Genomic DNA, 25,408 nt, shown 5'->3' with positions numbered 1-25,408 from the left:
CACAGTACTGATTCTGGTTTTTGTGTCTCATCCTGATGCTGCAACCATCTTTGTTGGGCTGTGATGTTCCACCTGCAGAGCTCATTGCTGCTGAAGAAAATGCATTTGCAGGAGAAGGCATTACTGGTGGGGTGTATGGAAGGGTGCTCTTATGGACGGTCTGGCTTAGATCCTGGATGCATGGGGATGAGCATCCAGATGGATAGAAAAGCAAAAGCTGGAGTGTCAAAGGAAGGGAAATGGCTTGTCGGTGGCTCAAAATTTAGCTAAGCATTGGAACCTTGGTCTGTAAGATCTTTGGTGCAGGGACCATATCTACCTTGGTATGGCATAAATATTCCGCACATTAAGAACCATACCTGTGGGAGATACATTCATAAAATCACACTTATTTTATAGGTGTATTCCCAATGTTCACTTTCAAAGTGAACTGACTGTTGAATGAAACTACCTGTAAATCAGTCTATAATTTTTCTCCATGGTAACCATCTCAGTGAGACAGCATTTTCAGTCAAATCACTGGCAACGTTTTAGGAACTTCCAAAGAAGTCAGTGGACCTACATTGATTTATACCAGCTGAGGATGTGGCCCAATCTGTATGTCTGGAGAGCTGAAAATAGGTGCACACACTCTCATTGCCTAATAGTAAAAAAAACAAAACAAAACAAAAAAAACACACAGATCTACTTACAACCGAAGTATTTAAGCTTGACATAACAGGGCTGCGCACAGGCATGCATTTGTTAGACTGCTGTTTGCAAGCAGACATCAATAATAGCACTTCCTCTGGATCAGTAGCAATCTTTACATCAGACAGTCCCTTGGCCCAAGCAGACGAACCCACCAGCCACAAGAAGGAGAAGACCACTGTCACAATGAAGTCCTGTAAAACCAGATGAGACAAAAGCATTAGATAGATGGGTCTACTGGGCAGTGAAGCATCAGAGGAAATGTATCAACAAATCAAACTTCAGATTATAGGACAGAGAGAGAGTTTTGTATTTCCTGGCAATAATATGATGGTCTTAACCCACAGACAGAATTTTCAAAAGTGCTCATTGCCCCCAGTTAGGCAGAGACTTTCAGTCCCTGGAAAAATCATGGAGCAAGTCCTCAAAGAATCAATTCTGAAGCACTTAGAGGAGAGGAAAGTTGTCAGGAACAGTCAGCATGGATTCACCAAGGGCAAGTCATGCCTGACTAACCTAATTGCCTTCTATGACGAGATAACTGGCTCTGTGGATGAGGGGAAAGCAGTGGACATATTATTCCTTGACTTTAGCAAAGCTTTTGATCTGGTCTCCCACAGTATTCTTGCCAGCAAGTTAAAGAAGTATGGTCTGGATGAATGGACTATATAAGGTGGACAGAAAGCTGGCTAGATCATCAGGCTCAACGGGTAGTGATCAATGGCTCCATGTCTAGTTGGCAGCCAGTATCAAGTGGAGTGCCCCAAGGATCAGTCCTGGGGCCGGTTTTGTTCAATATCTTCATTAACGATCTGGAGGATGGCATGGATTGCACCCTCAGCCAGGTTGCAGATGACACTAAACTGGGAGGAGTGGTAGATTTGCTGGAGGGTAGGGATAAGATACAGAGGGACCTAGACAAATTGGAAGATTGGGCCAAAAGAAATCTTATGACATTCAACAAGGACAAGTGCAGAGTCCTGCACTTAGGACGGAAGAATCCCATGCACTGCTACAGACTAGGGACCAAGTTGCTAGGCAGCAGTTCTGCAGAAAAGGACCTAGGGGTTACAGTGGACAAGAAGCTGGATATGAGTCAACAGTGTGCCCTTCTTGCCAAGAATGCCAATGGCATTTTGCGATGTATAAGTAGGGACATTGCCAGCAGATCGAGGGATGTGATCGTTCTCCTCTATTCAACATTGGTGAGGCTTCATCTGGAGTACTGTGTTCAGTTTTGGGCCCCACACTATAAGAAGGATGTGGAAAAATTGGAAAGAGTCCAGCGGAGGGCAACAAAAATGATTAGGGGGCTGGAGCACATGATTTATGAGGAGAGGCTGAGGGAACTGGGATTATTTAGTCTGCAGAAGAGAAGAATGAGGGGGAATTTGATAGATGCTTTCAACTACCTGAAAGGGGGTTCCAAAGAGGACGCATCTAGACTGTTCTCAGTGGTAGCAGATGACAAAACAAGGAGTAATGGTCTCAAGTTGCAGTGTGGGAGGTTTAGGTTGAATATTAGGAAAAACTTTTTCACTAAGAGGGTGGTGAAGCACTGGAATGGGTTACCTAGGGAGGTGGTGGAATCTCCTTCCTTAGAGGTTTTTATGGTCAGGCTTGACAAAGCCCTGTCTGGGATGATTTAGTTGGGGATTGGTCCTGCTTTGAGCAGGGGGTTGGACTAGATGATGTCCTGAGGTCCCTTCAATCCTGATATTCTATGATTCTATGAAATGAGCACAGATCCAATTTAAGTTTCTAAGTAAGTGGCCAGATTTTCAGAAGAATCTATCCAGCCTGCTGGATGCTGAACTGTCTTGAAAATCTGTCCCTCAGTGTCACAACGCAGGCTGCTGGGTGGTGAGTGAATTTGTAAATCTGGCCCTTATTTAGATGTCTAGGTAAGAGTTGAACTCTCAGTCTGGCCATGCACGCAGTTCCACACATGCTTCATTTTAGCTCAGTTACCATATGCTGTGTGCTAAGGGGTTCCTTTGCAAAATGCTGTCACTGTGCATCAGTATTTCAGCTGAGTGCCATCTGAAGCTGACTTACCCTTCCCTACTAGGAGCAGCAAACCAAACAAACAAAAACATTCCAAGGGCTTGATTCTGCAAGGTACCAAGCACCATTACCTACTTCCTATCAATGTGAGGCCACAAAAGAACAAACTTCAGGGCTTTATGAGTCTAACTAATGACCGAAACTGCATTTATTCTGAACTGCTTTACCAGTTTTCTGTTACAGACATGCCTATACACATACACACACACTCACTTTTTACAGGAACAAGTGACCAAACTCTATTGCTACTGTGTGGGTCTTTGGAGGAAAAAAAAGTGTTATTTTTCAAGCTTTTTATGTTCTGCTAAAACTAAGGAGCCATTCTACTGTCACTCTTCATCCCACCTGTCAGTCTGCAGCAGATGGTTGACGTGGTGCAAGTCTAACGCACAGCTCATTACATGATTGAGTCTCGGTATCCCACCATCTCCAGTGCAGGCTGCTTTCCCTCTCTTGCCCTTTCGCCTCCCCCAGCCTTAACATATAAGGGAGGTATGACTGGAAGTGAAAGAATGCAATACAAAGCGCAGTATGGTGGGCTGACATGCAAAGCATAAGTGATTTTTAATTTTAGAGGAGGGTCACTTCCTCAGTTGGGCCTCCCCTTCTCTCCCCCCCGTGTTCTTTTGATGCTGGAAGCCACTCAAACCCCTAAGACACCCTTACAAGAAATAATGAGGAAACGATTTCTTCACCCTCACAAACAGGATTAAATTTACTGCACCTCAATAGAATGCCAAAAGCTAGCTCCATTTTTTAATGGAAAACCTTCCTAACACACAGGACTGCAGCAGCTAAATGGCCATGCTACAATGCTTTGATTTACACTGACCTCGCTTCTTGCTACCAAGAGGAATTCTCTTGACGCTTGTGTTACAGAATTGATGACAAATATATCAACACTCAGGGGCTTCATGGTGGGTAAAAACTCTAGGCCTGAGAGCCATTCATTTATTCTCAAGGAGACCTCCAATCAAAAGATGTTATTCTTTGAAGCTTAACCAGTAAAAAAACAAAAACAAAAAAACCCCACACTCTAGCTCCTACGGGTATGGTTTAAAGGCAAATATCTTCCTGAAAAATCATAACTGGGGCTGCAACTGGTGAGATAATTGCTAAATTGACATTTAGCACAACTTGCATTTTATTTACGGAGGTCCACTCTTACAGGGCCTGGTATGTAATCTAATTGCACACCAAAATTGCACATAAAATGTCACATGGGGTTCCAATCCAAGCCTTTTTCATTAAGCATAATTTGTTTTTCTTAATTCTGCCAGAATTTTAATATCTTGGAAATTAAATCAAGCCAAGGATGTCAAGGGTTTCTTTTAATAACATTGGGTAGAAATTTGAGGTGGGTAGAAGCAAATTGAGTGAAACTAACTTGATAATGAAGATTAAGCTTGCTAAGAAAGGAAAGCTTAACAACTGGCAAAGCACTTCATGCAGGTGCCTCCAGCTGCAGACTTTTCAGAGCTAATGTAGTGTTCACTATCAATCAGGTGTGTTGGCTAATCCCTTTCCTTTCTCTAGCGTCATTTGGAACAAGAGCGGACAACACAGTCAGCTGAAATGTGCTGGATCCCCGAGCTGCAGTTTGTCGAATCCTGTGCGATTCTTCTGCAGCTGTACAGATGCTTTGGACTAGGAATGTATTAACACAAACAGGTTTTAAGCTGGTGCAGGCTAATCGTGATTTGGTCAAACATCACTCTAGAGCAGGTGGTACAAATGGCAAGGCAGTCCGAGGTTGTAAAATGAGACCCTGATCTAGGGAGAGGGGTACAGAAAAATGCCACTCCAAACTGGGGCACGGAGCATGGGGAGAAAACGTACAGGAGGGCAGGCACAACGTGTGTCCAGCCAGAAGGGGAATGTCAGAAGGTGGGGCCTCTGGGAACCAGAGTGCTGAGTCAAAACCCTTGCCCCATTCTAAATACCAGAGAAGGTGAAGCCAAACAGATTGTCTACATTGCAGACCAAGAGGTTAATGCAATATGTGTTTTAATTGACACCTTTAGCAGGCCACAGAAGAGAGGCAGGTCCCAGCGTCCCTGGAGACCAGGATGCAAGGTCCCAAGACTCTGAAGACATGATTAGCTGGGTAGAAGGGAACAACTGTATGAGTAGAACAACCTTATGTCTACCAAAGGTTTGTCAGTCTGGGCTGACCTTCATGGTTTTGACTAGAACCTGAACCCACTCTGATTTCAAGTGGGTTTGGGCTTCTGGCTGAATGTTTGCACAGCTCTGGGAGGAGCAGAGCTTCAAGATAACAACATGCTGAAAATAAAAGAGAATTTCAAGCTAAGTTATTCTCGGGTTTAATGCTTAGCATGAGGATTTCTTCTTGGTAGTTAAAGCCTGAGTTTTTACATTCTAAAACAAATCTTACATTTTGAATGTTTAATATCCCCTGAGAAATTTTTTTCTTTGGAAGAAAATAAGCTAGCCCTCATCGATGTCTATGGATTACTCCAACGTGTATTGTTGCATGGTTACTGTTCACTCGTCATTGCAAAGTTTCTCTCTCAAATCTCAGCTCACACACTCTGCTCTTTTCCTGCAGGTACCTTTGGGAAAGAGGCAAGGGCTGCACAGTCAGGGAAAGCAGAAATCTTTAATTAATATATACTGTGCAGATCCAAGAGGGTAATGTTAAGAATTGCATTTAATATTCATAGCACAATAGTTTTGAGTTTGGCAAAAAAATTCCTAATTGAAGCACTTTTTTGACATTTTATTTTTTTCAGTGAAATTTTACATGATTTATCTTTTCTCTTATGACTGAGAAACATTTTGTTGGTGTCAAACTTGTGCTGCATTACTGTTTTTCAAATTTCAAGTTGCACTCATTGTTGTGATTGATCACATTAGTCTCATAGTATTGGTTTTGGGTCCCTTGCTGTCTAAATTGAGCTCAGGTGGCTAAGAGGGTTAGGAGAAGTTACTGTGAATGAATTTCTCAGAGGAAGTGTCTGCATTTGGTGAGCTCTGAGTCAGTCAACAACAACAGAAGCTCTCCCATTGGTCTTCCCACCCCCCCCCCCATCCTGGTCCAAAATAGCCAGAGATGGCTATCATACCACTTCTCGTGAAATTTGGAAAATACAAAATTTCAGCTTGAAACTGGAACTTACTAGAACCATTTCAGAGAGAGAGAGATGCAAAAACCACACAAATTGAACCGACAAAAAACTGTAGAACGTCCTCCACCCATTGTACCAGCCCTAGCAAGTTTGTCTAAGTTTTATGTGCAATTCAGTACCTGCTCATTACATGCATTTAACTCTCCTTTATCCATCTCACAAAGAAAAACCTATCACTCTTAACTGCAAAGAGAGTAACTCTCCCTTGGTTTCAAGAAAAGCTTTTTGATTCTCTGTAGCATTTCCATTCATTAATGCCCACTCCACAGATGTCTTGGTTTGACAAAATATATGTAAATATTTACAACACATCAGGGAGCACCTGTTAAAGTTGAAGATGCTAAATTCCATTTGTTCCCTGTTAATCTACTGACATGCCACTTGCATGCACACACACAGGACCACATCTTTAGTGGATGCCAATCAGCATAGCTCTATTGAAGCTACACCAATTCATACTAGTTGTAGATCTCTCCCAGGTGCTCCAAACTGTTTACAATCATGCCAAATAGACTGTGCTTCACCAGGACGAACAATTGAGCAATTGATGCTCAATCTTTGTAGCCTTAATCCTTTCCGTGTGGATGGATCTCACTATCGTGTTAGCACACATGGTGCAAACAGCCCTCCAGCTCCTGTCCCACAGTGCAATGATCAGCATGAAGATGACATGATTCCTAGGATGCCTCAATGAAAAGTCAGCCTCTGTTTATTGGTTAATGGTGTGGAAGTTTGTCGACAGCATGTACTAGAGGATAAAACCTTAAAATGAGCTGCCATACGAGTGACTATGGCATTCACCCCACTGCCCTCAAAATACAAGAACAAGAGCATATCTCAAACCCATGGCAGTCAAATTCACAAACGCTACTTTGCCATGAGTGTTGCCACCTTCCACACTTCAGTATTGTGGGAGGTCACCAAGTCTGATGGCATCGAGGGATACTTTGATGAACAGCAGCAACATTTGTACCTATGTATGTTAAGATAGGCACAATCACATTGCATACTTTAGAGCATATGCATAAGAACGGCCATACTGGGTCAGACCAAAGCTCCATCTAGCCCAGTATCCTGTCGGCTGACAGTGGCCAATGTCATGTGCCTCAGAGAGAATGAACAGAACAGATAATGATCAAGTGATTCATCCCCTGTTGCCCATTCCCTGCTTTTGGCAAACAGAGGCTAGGGACACCATCCCTGCTCATCCTGGCTAATAGCCATTGATGGACCTATCCTCCATGAACTTATCTAGTTCTTTTTTGAACCCTATTATTGACTTGGCCTTCACAACATCCTCTGGCAAGGATTGCCTTTCCATTCATTTCCAGAATACGCACGTTCCTTCAACCATACAATGTGCTCCTTGTCTGGAGACAAAGTCAGCTCTATGTTAGCATGTTCCAGTTTGGGGTGTAAACGTTCTCCTTTGGTACAATGGGGATAATAGTATTACCCTTCTCCCAGCCTATTTCTTGTGTATTTAGACTGTAAATTCTTCAGGGCAAAGGCGATTTCTTATGAAATAAAAGTGTAGGACAAAGCGGCTCTGATCTTGGTATCATGGTTGGGGCCTCTGGGCACTACTGTAATTCAAATGAATGAAAAATAATAATGCCTACCAGCACTTCCCTTTTAGGTGCTCCTCTGTACAAAAGATTTGACTCATCTCTAAATTATAGCTTCCTTGCTGACACTTGGAAACCAGTCTTCCCTTGGGCGTAGATTCTTGCTTAAAGTTCTAGGACTGCATATAAGGTTTTTCTGTATTTATCAGAATGTCAGACTATTACCTTGATTTGAAAATTTGTATTTACTAACCAATTGTCCTTAGAATGGATGTTCCGCACTTTCTCTCATTGTTCTTAGATTCAGTAAGGAAGCACAATTTCAACCTCTACTGAAAGGTTTGCAATGTGCAAGGTAACTTGATCCATTTTTCAGATTACTTTTTGAAAAATGGTAACAAACTATTTGGAAAATAAATGTACAGCCCCCTGCTGCATGTGATCACATTCCTCAATGCCAAAAGTCACAGCTACACGTCTTCACCTTCCCTTCTGTTAACCTTTAAGAGAAGGTTGTACGTTTTTTTTTTTAATTTCAGGTAGTATATTGGCTACCTGTTTTTCCTCCTGTCATATAATACTGTTCTGTAAATACTTCCGGGACTGGTGAATTCCCCCGACATAAATCTGACCATGCTGGAGAGACATCACTTCTAGATCTGGCATAAGGTTTTCTACAAGATTTATATGCCTAGGGATAAGCAAAGGCTTGGAGCGGATTTGACAGAGTCTGAAAAATGATTTCCCCCTCAGTCAAAATTGATGCCTGTCTGTTTATCAGCAAATTCTCAGGATGAGGAAGCCCCTAACCAGAGTATAAAGTTAAAGGAAAAGAAGTCCAGAGAGCTGGCTGTATCCTTATTGCCTTTTCACTGATGGAGCTTGCTAGCAGTCTGCCATATTCAGGTATGGAAACTCACAAAGTTTTGAGGGATCAGCGAAGAGGAAAATGAAGACTTTCCAGACTCTGCCTTTTGCATGCAAGATGGGCATTTGTCTGTTCTTTCTCTTGCCCCTGCCCAAAGTAAATCTGCATTTTACTTGTTTTAAGCTATGGGTAACTGAAGCTTGAACAAGAGTGTAACTTCTTTGAATAGTAAAATAAAATAATACTTCAGGTGTGATGATTTAGCTCTATGATGAAAAATCATGATATTTTGGAACATTAAGAATGTGACAGATACAGTTGGAATCTTCTTGGTTCAAAGAGACGATGCACATTTTATTCTTATAAAGCACGAAGTAAAACAGTCTTGTGTTTTAAAAAGGAAATGAAAAATGCGGATTGGAAATGTCACATTGAAATGCACAGAATCCTTAAGATTATTGGTAGCTTTTATTTTTGTTTTAATTGTAAAGAGGCAGTCAATGTTCTGTGTATTTGTTTTCTTCTCTGGATTTTTATGGAAATTCTTATTGATTTCTAAAATACAAAAGGAGGACAAAGTTTAAAAATATGCAGCAGAGGATACCTTGTGAGGAAGAGAAAAATAGACAGTATTGTTTTAAATGTACATATTTGTAATTGTTACATACTATATGTAGAATACCAAATAACCTCCTGTTTGTTTTAATTATTCACTGAATTCCAGACACTAAGGAAAGACCTAATCCTTTTACATTTGGAAACTTACATCCACTCATCTTTATGCGTATTATCAATGGGATGTATCCACTGATCACTTTGCATGTGAGAAGTCTCTCTTCAGTTTTGTAATCATTTTAATAGCCTGCATCAGTATCAGTTTTCTAATGCTCTTGGTAATTTGTGCAGTGATTGTAATTGATTTGAATATTAAAGTTACATTCAATGGTAATTACATGTATGTGATTTTTTAGGATGACCTATAACTCTCCCCCAGAAAACAGTAAAAGCAGATAAGAAAAGGAGTACTTGTGGCACCTTAGAGACTAACAAATTTATTTGAGCATAAGCTTTTGTGAGCTACAGCTCACTTCATGAAGATACAATGTAATATAGCTGTCACATTACATATTCTAAGTGGTGTACACATGGAGAAGTTTGTGAAGTAAAATAAACAATGGAGTGATATCTACTGACATGCAGATTATGAATGGTCCCCAAACAGTTTCCCATTCAGGACTTGATGGAAATATCCCATTGCCTACCCCACATTCCCAAAAGCTTTGTATGGCTTAATTGGATTTGTTACTATCTGCTTGTCAATGACAGACTATATAGTTTTTCAGTACATTATTGAAATAGATGAGACTGGAATGCATTACGATTATCCAGTCTGATTCTGATCTCAGACCAGTGTAAATCAGGAGCAACTCCCTGCAAGATAATGGAGTCAACCCACTGTAATGTGCTCAGAAACAGGGCCATCAGTCTCAGATTAGATACCTGCCCTGAGTAATGGATGTCTCAGAAAATTACTTTTTTTTTTTTTTTTTTTGGTAAATCTCTGAATGAGACTCTATGCCCATTAGAGTCCAGGTCACCTGTGTAATTAATTCCTTTAAAAATATTCCTGGCTGTTGAAAACTAATCCATCACTCAAATAGCTTTTCATTTATACTTGTTCCCCTACTTTTTCATTCCTTGAGATGGACCCAGACATATTTAGAATGTGCGTGTTATTTAGGATTTTGAAATAAAATGAAGTTCATCTGCAGAGTCAAATGTGACTGATGCTTATAATTAATTATTAACAAACAGCTCAGTACTGTGCATACTTATTACATCCAAAAACTATGTTAAAAGAACATTGCAGTTGCAAAGTCAAGCACCCAAAAGTCAGGAAATGCCAGAATTAAGACTGCTCTTGTCCCCTCTGCCCTGTCTTCTGCTCCCTTTACTCCCGTCCCCAAGTTATGGCTCTCTTTCCAACCCCCACTCCCTCTCCCCTTCCTCTTTTTCTCCCATGTGCATTTGAGTCAGGTGGCTCCCGCCTTCTCTGCCACACTGCCTGGGTGGGGGACCGCATTGAGAGAAAGGAGAGACAGGCTCCCTGCTTTCAGTTCCTGAGCTTGGTACCACAGAGGCCAGCAGTCAGAGGAAACAATTACAAGGAAAATCCAGCACAGTCTTGGGCTAGAGCCTGCTCAATTGCTTGATGAGGATAAGACCAAGCACAGTGTGGTCAGCATGCAGGAGCTGAGGGGGGACCGAGCATACTTAGTGCAGAAGGAATCTATACAAGATTTTAGGATTGTCACCGGGTGTCACTCTGAAGCCCAGAATGTCTGTTGAGTCAGTGTGACGGGATGGAAAGCACTACAAGCTTAGCTGAGAACAATTTTGTCTAAGTTATCACCAACTTGAATCATCCCTGGGATTGGCAGTCTGTTACTCTCCCATTTTAAGTTCTCAGGCATTTTGCCTTTACAAATTACACATGTACATCGTACAGCTACAGTACAGGAGTACTTGTGGCACCTTAGAGACTAACAAAGTTATTGGAGCATAAGCTTTCGTGAGCTAAAGCTCACTTCATCAGATGCATTCAGTGGAAAATACAGTGGGGAGATTATATACACAGAAAGAAAAGGAGTACTTGTGGCACCTTAGAGACTAACAAATTTATTAGAGCATAAGCTTTCGTGAGCTACAGCTCACTTCATCGGATGCATTTGGTGGAAAAAACAGAGGATAGATTTATATACACACACACAGAGAACATGAAACAATGGGTTTATCATACACACTCTAAGGAGAGTGATCACTTAAGATAAGCCATCACCAGCGGGGGGGGGGGGAAAGGAGGAAAACCTTTCATGGTGACAAGCAAGGTAGGCTAATTCCAGCAGTTAACAAGAATATCAGAGGAACAGTGGGGGGTGGGGTGGGAGGGAGAAATACCATGGGGAAATAGTTTTACTTTGTGTAATGACTCATCCATTCCCAGTCTCTATTCAAGCCTAAATTAATTGTATCCAGTTTGCAAATTAATTCCAATTCAACAGTCTCTCGTTGGAGTCTGTTTTTGAAGCTTTTTTGTTGAAGGATAGCCACTCTTAGGTCTGTGATCGAGTGACCAGAGAGATTGAAGTGTTCTCCAACTGGTTTTTGAATGTTATAATTCTTGACGTCTGATTTGTGTCCATTCATTCTTTTACGTAGAGACTGTCCAGTTTGGCCAATGTACATGGCAGAGGGGCATTGCTGGCACATGATGGCATATATCACATTGGTAGATGCGCAGGTGAACGAGCCTCTGATAGTGTGGCTGATGTGATTAGGCCCTATGATGGTATCCCCTGAATAGATATGTGGACAGAGTTGGCAACGGGCTTTGTTGCAAGGATAGGTTCCTGGGTTAGTGGTTCTGTTGTGCGGTGTGTGGTTGCTGGTGAGTATTTGCTTCAGATTGGGGGGCTGTCTGTAAGCAAGGACTGGTCTGTCTCCCAAGATCTGTGAGAGTGATGGGTCGTCCTTCAGGATAGGTTGTAGATCCTTGATGATGCGTTGGAGAGGTTTTAGTTGGGGGCTGAAGGTGATGGCTAGTGGCGTTCTGTTGTTTTCTTTGTTGGGCCTGTCCTGTAGTAGGTGACTTCTGGGTACTCTTCTGGCTCTGTCAATCTGTTTCTTCACTTCAGCAGGTGGGTATTGTAGTTGTAGGAATGCATGATAGAGATCTTGTAGGTGTTTGTCTCTGTCTGAGGGGTTGGAGCAAATGCGGTTATATCGTAGCACTTGGCTGTAGACAATGGATCGAGTGGTATGATCTGGATGAAAGCTAGAGGCATGTAGGTAGGAATAGCGGTCAGTAGGTTTCTGATATAGGGTGGTGTTTATGTGACCATCGCTTATTAGCACCATAGTGTCCAGGAAGTGGATCTCTTGTGTGGACTGGTCCAGGCTGAGATTGATGGTGGGATGGAAATTGTTGAAATCATGGTGGAATTCCTCAAGAGCTTCTTTTCCATGGGTCCAGATGATGAAGATGTCATCAATGTAGCGCAAGTAGAGTAGGGGCATTAGGGGACGAGAGCTGAGGAAGCGTTGTTCTAAGTCAGCCATAAAAATGTTGGCATACTGTGGGGCCATGCGGGTACCCATCGCAGTGCCGCTGATTTGAAGGTATACATTGTCCCCAAATGTGAAATAGTTATGGGTGAGGACAAAGTCACAAAGTTCAGCCACCAGGTTAGCCGTGACAGTATCGGGGATACTGTTCCTGACGGCTTGTAGTCCATCTTTGTGTGGAATGTTGGTGTAGAGGCTTCTACATCCATAGTGGCTAGGATGGTGTTTTTAGGAAGATCACCAATGGACTGTAGTTTCCTCAGGAAATCGGTGGTGTCTCGAAGATAGCTGGGAGTGCTGGTAACGAAGGGCCTGAGGAGGGAGTCTACATAGCCAGACAATCCTGCTGTCAGGGTGCCAATGCCTGAGATGATGGGGCATCCAGGATTTCCAGGTTTATGGATCTTGGGTAGCAGATAGAATACCCCAGGTCGGGGTTCTAGGGGTGTGTCTGTGCGGATTTGTTCTTGTGCTTTTTCAGGGAGTTTCTTGAGCAAATGCTGTAGTTTCTTTTGGTAACTCTCAGTGGGATCAGAGGGTAATGGCTTGTAGAAAGTGGTGTTGGAGAGCTGCCTAGTAGCTTCTTGTTCATACTCCGACCTATTCATGATGACGACAGCACCTCCTTTGTCAGCCTTTTTGATTATGATGTCAGAGTTGTTTCTGAGGCTGTGGATGGCACTGTGTTCTGCATGGCTGAGGTTATGGGGTAAGCGATGCTGCTTTTCCACAATTTCAGCTCGTGCACGTCGGCGGAAGCACTCTATGTAGAAATCCAGGCTGCTGTTTCGACCTTCAGGAGGAGTCCACCCAGAATCCTTCTTTTTGTAGTGTTGGCAGGAAGGTCTCTGTGGGTTAATATGTTGGTCAGAGGTGTGTTGGAAATATTCCTTGAGTCTGAGACGTCGAAAATAGGATTCTAGGTCACCACAGAACTGTATCATGTTCGTGGGGGTGGAGGGGCAAAAGGAGAGGCCCCGAGATAGGACAGATTCTTCTGCTGGGCTAAGAGTATAGTTGGATAGATTAACAATATTGCTGGGTGGGTTACGGGAACCACTGTTGTGGCCCCTTGTGGCATGTAGTAGTTTAGATAGCTTAGTGTCCTTTTTCTTTTGTAGAGAAGCAAAGTGTGTGTTGTAAATGGCTTGTCTAGTTTTTGTAAAGTCCAGCCACGAGGAAGTTTCTGTGGAAGGTTGGTTCTTTATGAGAGTATCCAGTTTTGAGAGCTCATTCTTAATCTTTCCCTGTTTGCTGTAGAGGATGTTGATCAGGTGGTTCCGCAGTTTCTTTGAGAGTGTGTGGCACAAGCTGTCCCCCCTGCTGCTGGTGATGGCTTATCTTAAGTGATCACTCTCCTTACAGTGTGTATGATAAACCCATTGTTTCATGTTCTCTGTGTGTGTGTATATAAATCTCTCCTCTTTTTTTTCCACCAAATGCATCCGATGAAGTGAGCTGTAGCTCATGAAAGCTTATGCTCTAATAAATTTGTTAGTCTCTAAGGTGCCACAAGTACTCCTTTTCTTTTTGCGAATACAGACTAACACGGCTGCTACTCTGAAACCTGTCATTATATACACAGAGAACATGAAACAATGGGTGTTACAGTGTGTATGGTGTGAGCTGTAGCTCACGAAAGCTTACGCTCAAATAAATTTGTTAGTCTCTAAGGTGCCACAAGTTCTCCTTTTCTTTTTGCGGATACAGACTAACACGGCTGCTACTCTGAAACCTACAGTAAGGTATGTATCTATTCTATGCCACAAGTCTTAGCGTTGGAGATAACTCAACCAATCACAAACCCTTACTCTACAGCAAGCAACGATTTCATTGGCTGCATGAAGGAAACTGCACAGATGGTGGATTACTTTGTGCCTCGGCCACACCTGTGTGTGACAGCACAGTCTTTCAGACACTGGCATAAGTCCATGTAAACAATTTCAGACAATTTAGCTGTCAATCACTAACAAGTCTCTACTGAGTAGGTGCAAACAGAGGTTTTTCAGAGGCTTATAACTTGGTCCAATGTGGGCATATCTTCAAAGGAGTGACAAAAAGCACAACCCTGACCCCAGGCAGTGCTAGAGCATCTCAATGAAATGTCTGTACAAATTTTTTTAACATGGAAAAAAATGTATTTTTCCATAACATCATTCTCAGAAGCAATTGAACCAGTAGCGCTGAAACTTTTCAAAAAAGTTCAACCTTAGGCAGACGCCTTGCATGGCAAATTTCAACCTAAATGGTTAAAATTTGGCAGAGTAATAAGTCACTGTAAACAGGGGCTTATAATGGAAACTTTACTGATAGGCATCACTATCTACATTGTCTTTAACATCATCAAGAGACTGGTGACAGAGGGAACTGAAATCTTCCATTATTGGAAATATTTAATCCCAATAATGCTTGATTTCTTACTGTTCTGTCCTTCTCAAGAAAATATAAGCTTCAATTAAAGTGATGTTTACTGAGAAGCTTAACACACAAATGTGTATATTTGTACAAATAATTTATACTATCTAATGATTTCTGGGTTGTCACGGTAATAAAGATTGCTTTTTCATATTATTTAAAACCTTTAATTACCTAAATATATGCTATGTAATTTTCCTGTTCCTGCAAGGAATTAAAATATTGAATTTGTTCTATTGATACTATACTTTACTTTAAATTAGGCTCAATGCGATTTGATTCATTGGCAGTGCTCCTATTGTCTATTTCAGGGTTTCTGTCCTTTTTTTAAAATTTCAAGTGACACAGCTTTTTCCCCATTTTTCCTATAGAATTTATTTTAAAACCCTGAAAAAAGAAAAAAGCAGCCCCCTGAAGCATGAAGTTTAAAGGTGGGAGTAATCACAGAATGAATAAAATTTCATTTCAAGAGTGAGAGTGAAGTTTAAAAGGGGTGGGGTTTTTTGTTCAAGGTCAATCTGGGATCAGGGACAAGAACAAAGGTGAAGACTGAAATCATGATCATCTTCTACCTGCAGGAGCAGGAAAAAATGCATTATAGAAATGGCACTAGGAGTGCCTGTCCCCGGTGATTAGAGGAAATAACTGACAATTGCTCTATGTATCTCTAGTGATGTGAACAGGAGGCCTCAGATTGCTTCAACGCTGCTCAGAACATTCTAGAGTTGTAGAATAATGGTCTTTTGGAGGATCAGCATCTCAGGGATCAAAGGTAGCCATACATCTGGATAGATTTTCCTAGATACTACATTCCACGGCAACATCAACCTGCAGCTGAAAGGTGTGTTACAGGCTTTTCACTGCTCGTATTTCACCGTTATATGCGCTACATGGACTTGTGCCATAAAGGATGCTTGTTTGCACTTTTAATTTTCATACTGGGAAGTAAACTCAAATGATATAGGCCCTTGAATGAGGTCTGGCTATGCCTGCTTTTTCTTCCTTTGTAGGTTCTGCCTCTTGGTCTCCTGGGCTCTCTGTTTTGATGATATTTTGCCATTGCACAGAGCAGGGATTTTAATGTCTTCCCTCCACTTGTCTTCCTATGTCTGCCTTCTTTTGGAACCAGTAGATGGTTAGGGGGAGCAGCTAGGCCTGAAGGTGAAAAGAATGGAGACCAACAGGCCACCTGATTGCTGACGTTCTTTTGCTTCTTTGTGCCTTAACACTCCACTTACTCCTTCAGGTAGAGACATTTTAAATTACTGTGTCTCATAATCACTTCTCTTTTCCACTGGGCTTAGTGACTGAGGCATTACTCCCATTTTCTCCCTGTCACTTGGAGAGGTGGCAGATTCTCCACAACTGACTAGGAGATGCGTTTCTGGGTGAAATGGGAAAGGCAGGGTTACTCGGTGTCAATTTGTGCCACCCATGTTATCTCTGTAATAGAGATTGGTCTCTCCAGACTGAAGAGAAGATTAAGAACTAGTTTGTTTTCTTTGAGGAAACCTCTTCAAGAATTCTCTATTGCCAGCACCCAAACACTTCCAATCAATCTCACTGCATGTACAAATTATTAATTTTATTATTTATTTATATTATGGTAGTGCCTAGGAACTCTGGTCTTGGACCACAGTCCATTGTGCTAGATGCTGCACAAACACAGAACATAAAGACAGTCTGTGCCCCAAGGAGCTGGACAGATGGATATAGACAGGCAGGGAAGTACAAGTACTCAATGAGATAACCAAGAGGGTCAATAATTGTCAGCATAATTTTGTAATGGTTACTATGCTACCAACCATGCTGTGTAAATGGACAGGCCAGTTAAAAGTTGCATTTAATGATATTTCCAAGAGAAAAAAATCTCAGCAAGTTACTAGAACTTCTCTGAAATGTTCATGTATATTCATTATTAAGATACCCAGCAAGATGTGATGCTCCAATGACACTTCATAACAATATTCAGCACCAACAGCTGGTTACATCTTTAAAACACCAGGCAAATGGACGGCTTAATATTTAGAACACCCATATGAGTAATGTAAATTATCCTTGTTTTACAGATGGAAAAACTGTGAACAAGAACATTAGTCACAGAAGCCTATTAAATTTAACCCCTGGACTCCATTACAATTGGTTAAATAGAACACAGTGAATTAATACTAAACTGTTACCCATGACTGCATCACGGATTTTGAATGAATTTTGGAAGCAATCTGGCAGTGATATTCTTAACAGTAAAATATTATGCAAAAACAAATTACATGGCATTCTGAGATTTTAGTACGATTTTTCCACTCTCGTTGTAAATTGTTTTCTGTAGTGATTGGAGTTGGTCAAAAAATGTGAATTATTTTCCACAACAAAATTGAAACCAAAATTTTTCATTTTGTTTAGATTTTTTCCTGTGGAATATTCAGATTTTCTGATTAAGCAACTTGAAATAAAAATGTACTTAATTCAAATAAAATCAAATGGAATCAAAGCAAAAATGTTTGTATTTCACTTTTTTTTTTTAAGAGATTTCCCCTCCTTCTCCCTCACCTTTTCCAGTAAATGTTTTGCCCTCCAGTGTGAAAAGGGGAAAAGGGGAGACCCAAACCCAGAACTCTTGCATATTTATTTCATTAGATGGGAATTGAAACTAATATTTTTTTATTTTAAAACAATTTGTCAAAATGTTGGAAATTCTGAATGTTGCAAAAAAGTTGAATAGCTCAAAATAGACATTTTTTTTAGAAAAACTTTTCAGCCAGCACTAAAAAGACATTAATGCTACCTTCCCATTTTTCTTCTTTCATTATTTTTACTCTAGATATTTCCTTTAATAGGTACATCCCTTCTATATATTCCTAATTTATAGTATTTTGCTTTTATTTACCTTGTGTTTTTATTATGCATGTAAAACTATGAGTCATTGTAGAAACAGTTCTGAACCAAATAGCCTGGATCCCTTCCCCCCCCCAGCCTCAATGAACTTTAGGGCATTTGAAATCCAGAGCTAAATTTTTTTGCTTAAGTTCCTCTCTAATTTAATTGTTCTCCGCAGCCTTATGTTTCACAACTCACCCGAGTGTATCCTTTTTCTCCTCTACAATCTTTGGAGGGAAGAATTCTATATGTTAATAAGGAGACAAGACACAAGTGGGTTCCCATAAAAGCTTGCACATTCACAGAACCAATTAAACGCGAGTATAGCGTGAGGCTCAAATATGCAGAGATTATCTGAATAAACAGACCAAAGTGCATCTCATGATTCATGATGCATTCAAGTGCGAATGGAACCCAGGAAGAAAAGGACCCTAAAAGACTGATTTATAATAAAGTGGTTATTTAATAGCCATTGATTTTTATTCTGACCTCACAAGAATCAATCTTTGTAGAGAAACCACCACAGCTATGGTGCACTGAAGCAGGAGCTACAAAATGCTGTTAGCTTAAATAGTGGGATAAATTAATACCCAGTATGGAACTGTGCACTTGAGTATGGGGAACTCAGCATGGAGGACAGTGTGATGCTGCAGAACCAGCCCCAGAAACATTCCACAAATAATGTGACAAAACCCCATCCCAGGGAGCAAAATATTTCTAGCCGACTACCCAGTAGCTTAGGCCCCTGTCACATTCTCAACAAATCTACAGCAGATAATGGTCTAAAATGTAGATGTGGATGTAGCTGCTAAATCATCAAACAAGCTGTCTTCAGAGTTAAACTTGGATTCCAAGGCATCATTTTAGTGGCCTGTTAGGGTCATTCTAAGATCTGTATTGCTCCTAGAGATTTATTTTCTCCCTCTGCTTTTCCACCTGCCTACTTCTTCCTGGCCTCAGCAGTTTCTCCTTCCCAGACCATCCATTCACCACTACCCCACATTCCACCAGTAGCTTCACCACTAAGGACCCAATCCTGAAAACACTTACAACACAATTGTAAAGTCTCATTGAAGTCAACGGGCATAATGTACCACACATACTCACAGGATTGAGACCAAATTATATTTATATGGGCCATGTCTTTCCATCATCCCTATTCTCATGGTCCCAAATAATTAAATCAACATTAAAGTATCAGAGTCAAGAGCTGCACAAGGAAGTGGGACGCTCATCAATTCTCCAACAAGACAGCATACACAAGCACCAAAAATCTATCAGGAAAAAGACAGATTTGAGGACACTGAAAATTTTCACTTACAATTAGAGGCCCCCTGTTGTTTTCACGATATTTGTTCTGGAAGAAAATGTAAACAACGGTGGCTGCCAAGGAATAGAGGAAAGCAAAGACCGCGATAGTGACGAAGAATTCCGCAGAAGAAGAGAAGTCCCCTATTAGCGAGAGCATTTCTCGTCGTTTGCCTTCGCAGGTGGGAGCATCAAAATTCACCTGATGCAACCTAAAAAATCCAAGACAGGAGAGGTGAATTGAAAAGGCCTAGGGATTTGTTACCTTCTAGTGACATGGTTGCATCCGAGCTGTATTTTTGTTGCTTTAAATGCTGACATATATAGGTCTCAATCCTATAAACACTTGTGTGTGTGAGCAGTCCTGTTGATTGAGTTCAATGGAGCTTCACACACACTTAAGGTTACTCATATGTGAACATAAGAATGGATATATTGGGTCAGACCAAAGGTCCATCCAGCCTAGTATCCTGTCTGCTGAAAGTGGCCAATGTCAGGTGCCCCAGAGGGAGTGAACCTAAAAGGTAATGATCAAGTGACCTCTCTCCATCCATCTCCACCCTCTGACAAACAGAGGCTACGGACACCATTCCTAGGGACACCATATGTGCAAGTGTTTGCAGGATTGGGATCGTAATCACATAAATTAAAGCCTTTAAATCAACTGCATCATAAACAAATATTAGCTTTAAGTAAGAACATTTCAACATTTTTGCACAAGATAATGGTGAAGTCCTGTAGGGGAAAGTAAAATTTACTCTTGTTCATCTAAGCAATAAAACCCAGATTTTTCACTTTTGAAATAATTAAGGAGAGGAAACATTACAAAACCGGGTGACTCTTGATTTCTTGAGAACAATTAATTGCTTGCAATCTAATCCAGAATGATAGACAAAGACCATGCAGTTTGAGGGTTTAATAAATCATTAAAGCAAGCTCAGATCTTGAGTTCAGCTCTGTAAATTGCATAGTGCCTGGTTTCCAGTGGATCTTTCACTCATGACTGTGTGATATGTGGCACTTTAACATAAAAGGCTTTTGAACTGTGGACACCATTCCTAGGGACACAATATGCAGCAGAAAATCTGTGCGTGTGAGAGAGTGCATGAACCAGTCATTACTGACTCAGCTATAATTGCACCAGCATTTCCCATGCAGAGATTGTCCCCTCTGTTCAACCAACACCAACTGCCTTGAATCATGCCATGGAAAGATGTTTGCAAGCCCAGGAAGAAGCACATTGTGAGCCAACACTCCCCCTGGCTTGTTGGATTGGGTTCTGTTATCCACCACTGGCATGAACAGAGGTTAAGATTGGGACTGTCTGTGGGGGGGATTATTTTTAATATTACTACTTCCCAACAAAGGCCAGTTAAAAGATCTCCCCAGGGTTTGGGAAGCCAATTAATCTCCCCTCGCCATTCCGCTCCAAAATCATCTGTGTCACAGCCAATCTGGAATGCTGAAAAGTGTCAACGGGCACTCAACTCTGAACACTTACCTAGCTGAAGCACTATTTCCATTACCGCCCCGTGGCAAGGATTCAGGTACCAAGTATTTGAAGAGATTCCATTAACCAAAAAATCCAGTCCTTGATGCCTCTGTGCAGGGGCAGCTCTGACTGGCTGACAGGGGCTGTACTGGATGTCAGACAGACTTCTAGCTTTCCCAGCCTGCCTCAGGAAAGCCAAAGAGCCCCCTTTCCTGCAGCATGAAAAGGTGACCCTATGATATGATATAGCCCAAAATACTCTCCCCCAAAGAACTCTACACATAGGGCTAGCCCATAGCAAGGAAGAAACAGACTAACGAGGCACTATGGTATGAGTAGCTCATGGAATGGAATGTAGCCCAATGTAAAGAGAAATGGTAAGAGATGCCTTGACTTTAATGGTCCCAGACTGCAAGTCACCACAACAACAACTGGGTTTAGACAGAAACCTAATCCTGTTAACTCAGTGTTTTATAGTAACTTGGAAATCAAACAGCATTAGAATGCAGGAACAGAGCACCAGGCAGAAGTAGTGCTGCACGAAGAGCTGGCACAACCATGTCTGTATGCCCTAGTCTGTTACATAGGAAGGGGGCTCTGGGGTAATAGATATTGAGTGGTTAGGAAAGCTAATCTAATGAACGCAACTGAAGAGCAGATTAAGGAGGACACGACAGAGGTGCAGATACAATTCTGAGGGTCTAGGAAAGGTGGAGGGGACAGAGCTATTACAGAGGTACCAGCAATTTCCAAAAGCGGTTATGATCTGAAGCTAAGAAAGGGCTGAGCCTTATGGGAGACATTCCTTAGCATAGCGGGTAATTAATGTGTGGAACTGAGTGCCAAAGGTAACAGCAGTCATGAATATATTTCTAATTAAAGAGAATTAGGCCCTTAGAGGAAAACAAGGTATCCAAAGTAGAAATCTCACAAGGCAGATTAATGTACATTAGTGGATTGCATGGCTTTTTTCTCTTGTAAGCCAAACAAAACCTAACTACACGCACAAAAGGAACTCTCTCATTGGCTGATGCATAAAGATATTTACTTGCTGCAGACATATTCTTCACTGAGCTCCTGCTGCTATAACCTTGGTATGGCTAAAATAATTCATTTGTCTCCTTAGATTGCAGCATTCTGGAGATGTACAGTAACAGACGCTCTTGTTCCCCATCAGCCAACAAAGTTTGATTAAAACTGAACATATGAGAGAGATACTGAACATAACTTGCTTTTAAAGCTTCCTGTCTCTATTTTGCAAACATTTTTCATCAAGGCTTATTGTCTTCCCCTGGAAAAATAACATATCTCCTAGTGCCTGTCTCTGGGATTTTGCAAGTCCTGGAGACAAAAGGTTTTGTTTTTTTTAAACATAACCAGGGTTAGAATGTTCCAAAGGTGGCCTGGCCATGGACAGAAAAATAATCTCCAGCCAGCAACCAGCAATAAACACGTCCCTTGCACACCTTTGCTTCTGTACCATACCTATCCAAAAGGCACACTGGAAATAAAGACTTGATTCAAAGCCTATTCGAATCAACGGGAATCTTTGCATTGATCTCAGTGGGCTCTGGATCAGCTATTAAGCATGACCATATAGTTCTTAATAGAATAGTTCAATCTCCAATGCTCATTTGGTCCTCAGTCCCTCTGAACCTGACAGCAAAGTTGCCAGTTATTTATCTAAGATCTGTTTCCTGAATGCTTGTCTAGGACTTTATGGGTCTGAAATACTGCAGGAAATATTGTTATATCTCAAATATGACTCTGAAGCAACTGTGGTAATGTTTTAATGGCAACCACTGAGGGAGTTTGATGCATATATTTACCAGCTGGGCAGAGCGAAGGCTTTGTCCTCTAATGGTGAAGAATGAAATTATTAAGAGACTGGCTTTGCTCTGAGGATCGGAGCCATTTGGGCAGTTTTTATGCTAACACCTGTTAAACAGACTTGCAAAGACACAAGACCATGACTTGTAAATTTCACTTCAGCCCCAGCATTAGCTTTTTAAGCATCATGGAACTGTGCTTTATTAAACCATGAAGAAAAAGAAAGAATAAAGAGGTAATATTAGGAGTCTGCTGACATTTTATCATTTTAAAATATGTATCCAGCTCTTTCTTTTCCTCTTGCAGTCCTGAAATAACATTTTGAGGCAATTAACCTGGGTAGCAAACAGCTGACCAAAGGTAAAGTAACTAAAGGACATGATTCTCACCACATTTAAGGGGCAGTCCTGCAAAGTTTCCTCCAGTGCATCTCAAGCTGCATGATCCTCAGCTGGTGCGAATCAATTTCACGTCATTGAAGTCTGACGATCTGGCCCTGAGTCTCTCAAAATGATTTTTGCAAGCCTGATGGGATTTTTGAAAACCAATTGATATCATTTCTCTTTTATACCCTCCATTCATCCTTACTGTGTCTTTGATCTGACCCATACTAGGCCTGAAGTTTTTGTTTTAAATTTCTAACCCCTGCATCTCTCTGGCAGTACCTTCCTGGCCAAGTGTCTTACAGAGATACTGGATACTCTGTGATCACACCAGCCTTCTTTCATTACCTTATTTTTACTCATGAGCTTCTATGTTTAGATTTTCCGAGCCCCTAAGAGAGCCTGCAGTAATTGGTGCCACTTGTGGCCACTTAACCTCAGCCCAAACAATCTATAGATTAGCTGTGCAGAAGGGCTCAAAAATAGACCATGACTCAGCCCTAGCAGGAGGAAGATAGATAATCCTCACATACAGGTGGTTAGGCAGGATTACCATTACCATTGCAGGATTTCTTCTGGATGTTCAAAATCAAAAAAAGAGTCCTACAAAAAATGGAAACTAGGTCAAATTACAAAGTATGAATATAAACAATTAACACAAGTATGTAGGGACAAAATTAGAAGGACTACGGCAGAAACTAGATCAAACTATCTAAAGATATAAAGGGTAACAAGTAAACATTCTACAAATACAGTAGAGGCAAGAGGAAGACCAAGGACAGGGCAGGCCCGTTACTCAATAAGGGGGGGAAAATAACAACAGAAAATGTGGAAATGGCAGAGGTGCTTAATGACTTCATTTCAATTTTCACCAAGAAAGTTGGTAGTGATTGGATGTCTAACGTAGTTCATGCCAGTGAAAATGAGGTAGGATCAGAAGAGGCTAAAATAGGGAAAGAACAAGTTAAAAATTACTTGGACAAGTTAGGGCCTGATGAAATGCATCCTAGAATATTCAAGGAGCTGACTAAGGAGATATCTGAGCCATTAGCGATTATCTTTGAAAAGTCATGGAAGACAGGAGAGATTCCAGAAGACTAGAAAGGGGCAAATATAGTGCCAACCTATAAAAAGGGAAATAAGGACAACCCAGGGAATTAGACCAGTCAGCTTAACTTCTGTACCCAGAAAGATAATGGCGCAAATAATTAAGCAATCAATTTGCAAAGATTAGAAGATAATAAGATGATAAGTAACAGTCAGCATGGATTTGTCAAAAATAAATCATGTCAAACCAACCTGATAGCTTTCTTTGACAGGGTAACAAGCCTTGTGGATAAGGGGGAAGCGGTAGACGTGGTATATCTTGATTTTAGTAAAGCTTTTGATACTGTCCTGCATGACTGTCTCATAAATAAACTAGGGAAATGCAACCTAGATGGAGCTACTATAAGGTGGGTGCATAACTGGTTCGAAAACCATTCCCAGAGAGTAGTTATCAGTGGTTCACAGTCATGCTGGAAGGGTATAACGAGTGGGGTCCCGGAGTGGTTGGTTCTGGGTCTGGTTCTGTTCAATATCTTCATCAATGATTTAGATAATGGCATACAGAGTACACTTATAAAATTTGTAGACGATACCAAGCTCTGAGGGGTTTCAAGTGCTTTGGAGGATCAAAATGATCTGGACAAAGTGGAGAAATGGTCTGAAGTAAATAGGATGAAATTCAATAAGGACAAATGCAAAGTACTCCACTTAGGACGGAACAATCAGCTGCACACATACAAAATATGGAATGATTGCCTAGGTAAGAGTACTGCAGAAAGGGATCTGGGGGTCATAGTGGACCACAAGCTAAATATGAGTCAACAGTGTAACACTTGCAAAAAAAGCAAACATCCTTCTGGAATGTATTAGCAGGAGTGTTGTAAACAAGGCACGAGAAGTAATTCTTCCACTCTATTCTGCTCTGATTAGGCCTCAACTGAAGTATGGGTCCAGTTCTGGGCACCACATTTGAGGAAGGATGTGGACAAATTCGAGAGAGTCCAGAGAAGAGCAACAAAAATGATTGAAGGCCTAGAAAACATAACCTATGAGGGGAGATTGAAAAAATTGGGTTGTTTAGTCTGGAAAATAGAAGACTGAGAGGGGACATGATCACAGTTTTCAAGTATGTAAAAGGTTGTTACAAGGAGGAGGAAGAAAAATTGTTTTTCTTAAACTCTGAGGATAGGACAAGAAGCAATGGGCTTAAATTGCAGCAAGGGAGGTTTAGGTTGGACATTAGGAAAAGCTTCCTAACTGTCAGGGTGTTTAAGCACTGGAATAAATTGACCTGGGAGGTTGTGGAATCTCCATCACTGGAGATTTTTAAGAGCAGGTTAAACAAACACCTGTCAGGAATGGTCTAGATAATTAGTCCTGCCACGAGTGCAGGGCACTGGTCTAGACCATTCCTCTCGAGGTCCCTCACAGTTCTATGATTCTATTATTCTATATTTGTTAAATTGGAACAGGGTCCAGGTGAAAAATGAAGAGTTGGGGTTATCAACTAGGATCACCCTCTACCCACCCCTTAATGATATTTTCTTGTGTTCGGCTGGGAGCTCCAAACTCTTCTCTAATGTCCT

At 41.2% G+C, this 25,408-nt stretch overlaps 1 protein-coding gene across 2 annotated transcripts in view; it reads right to left on the bottom strand.

Moving 5' to 3' along the window:
• Window positions 1-25,408, bottom strand: part of SYNPR (synaptoporin) — a 180,259-nt gene that overhangs the window by 2,661 nt on the left and 152,190 nt on the right. For both annotated transcript variants that reach the window (XM_038408116.2, XM_038408117.2), the window contains 2 exons: window positions 19,084-19,282; window positions 693-884 (listed from right to left, as the gene is read on the bottom strand). In XM_038408116.2, the coding sequence (XP_038264044.1) occupies window positions 693-884; window positions 19,084-19,282 (391 nt within the window). The remainder of the gene's footprint in view (window positions 1-692; window positions 885-19,083; window positions 19,283-25,408) is intronic.

This window comes from Dermochelys coriacea, chromosome 7 (assembly GCF_009764565.3).
Source record: "Dermochelys coriacea isolate rDerCor1 chromosome 7, rDerCor1.pri.v4, whole genome shotgun sequence".
Taxonomy (NCBI): Eukaryota; Metazoa; Chordata; order Testudines; family Dermochelyidae; genus Dermochelys; species Dermochelys coriacea.
Note: the sequence above shows the minus strand (reverse complement) of the source record. Positions and strands in the feature narration are given on the sequence as shown.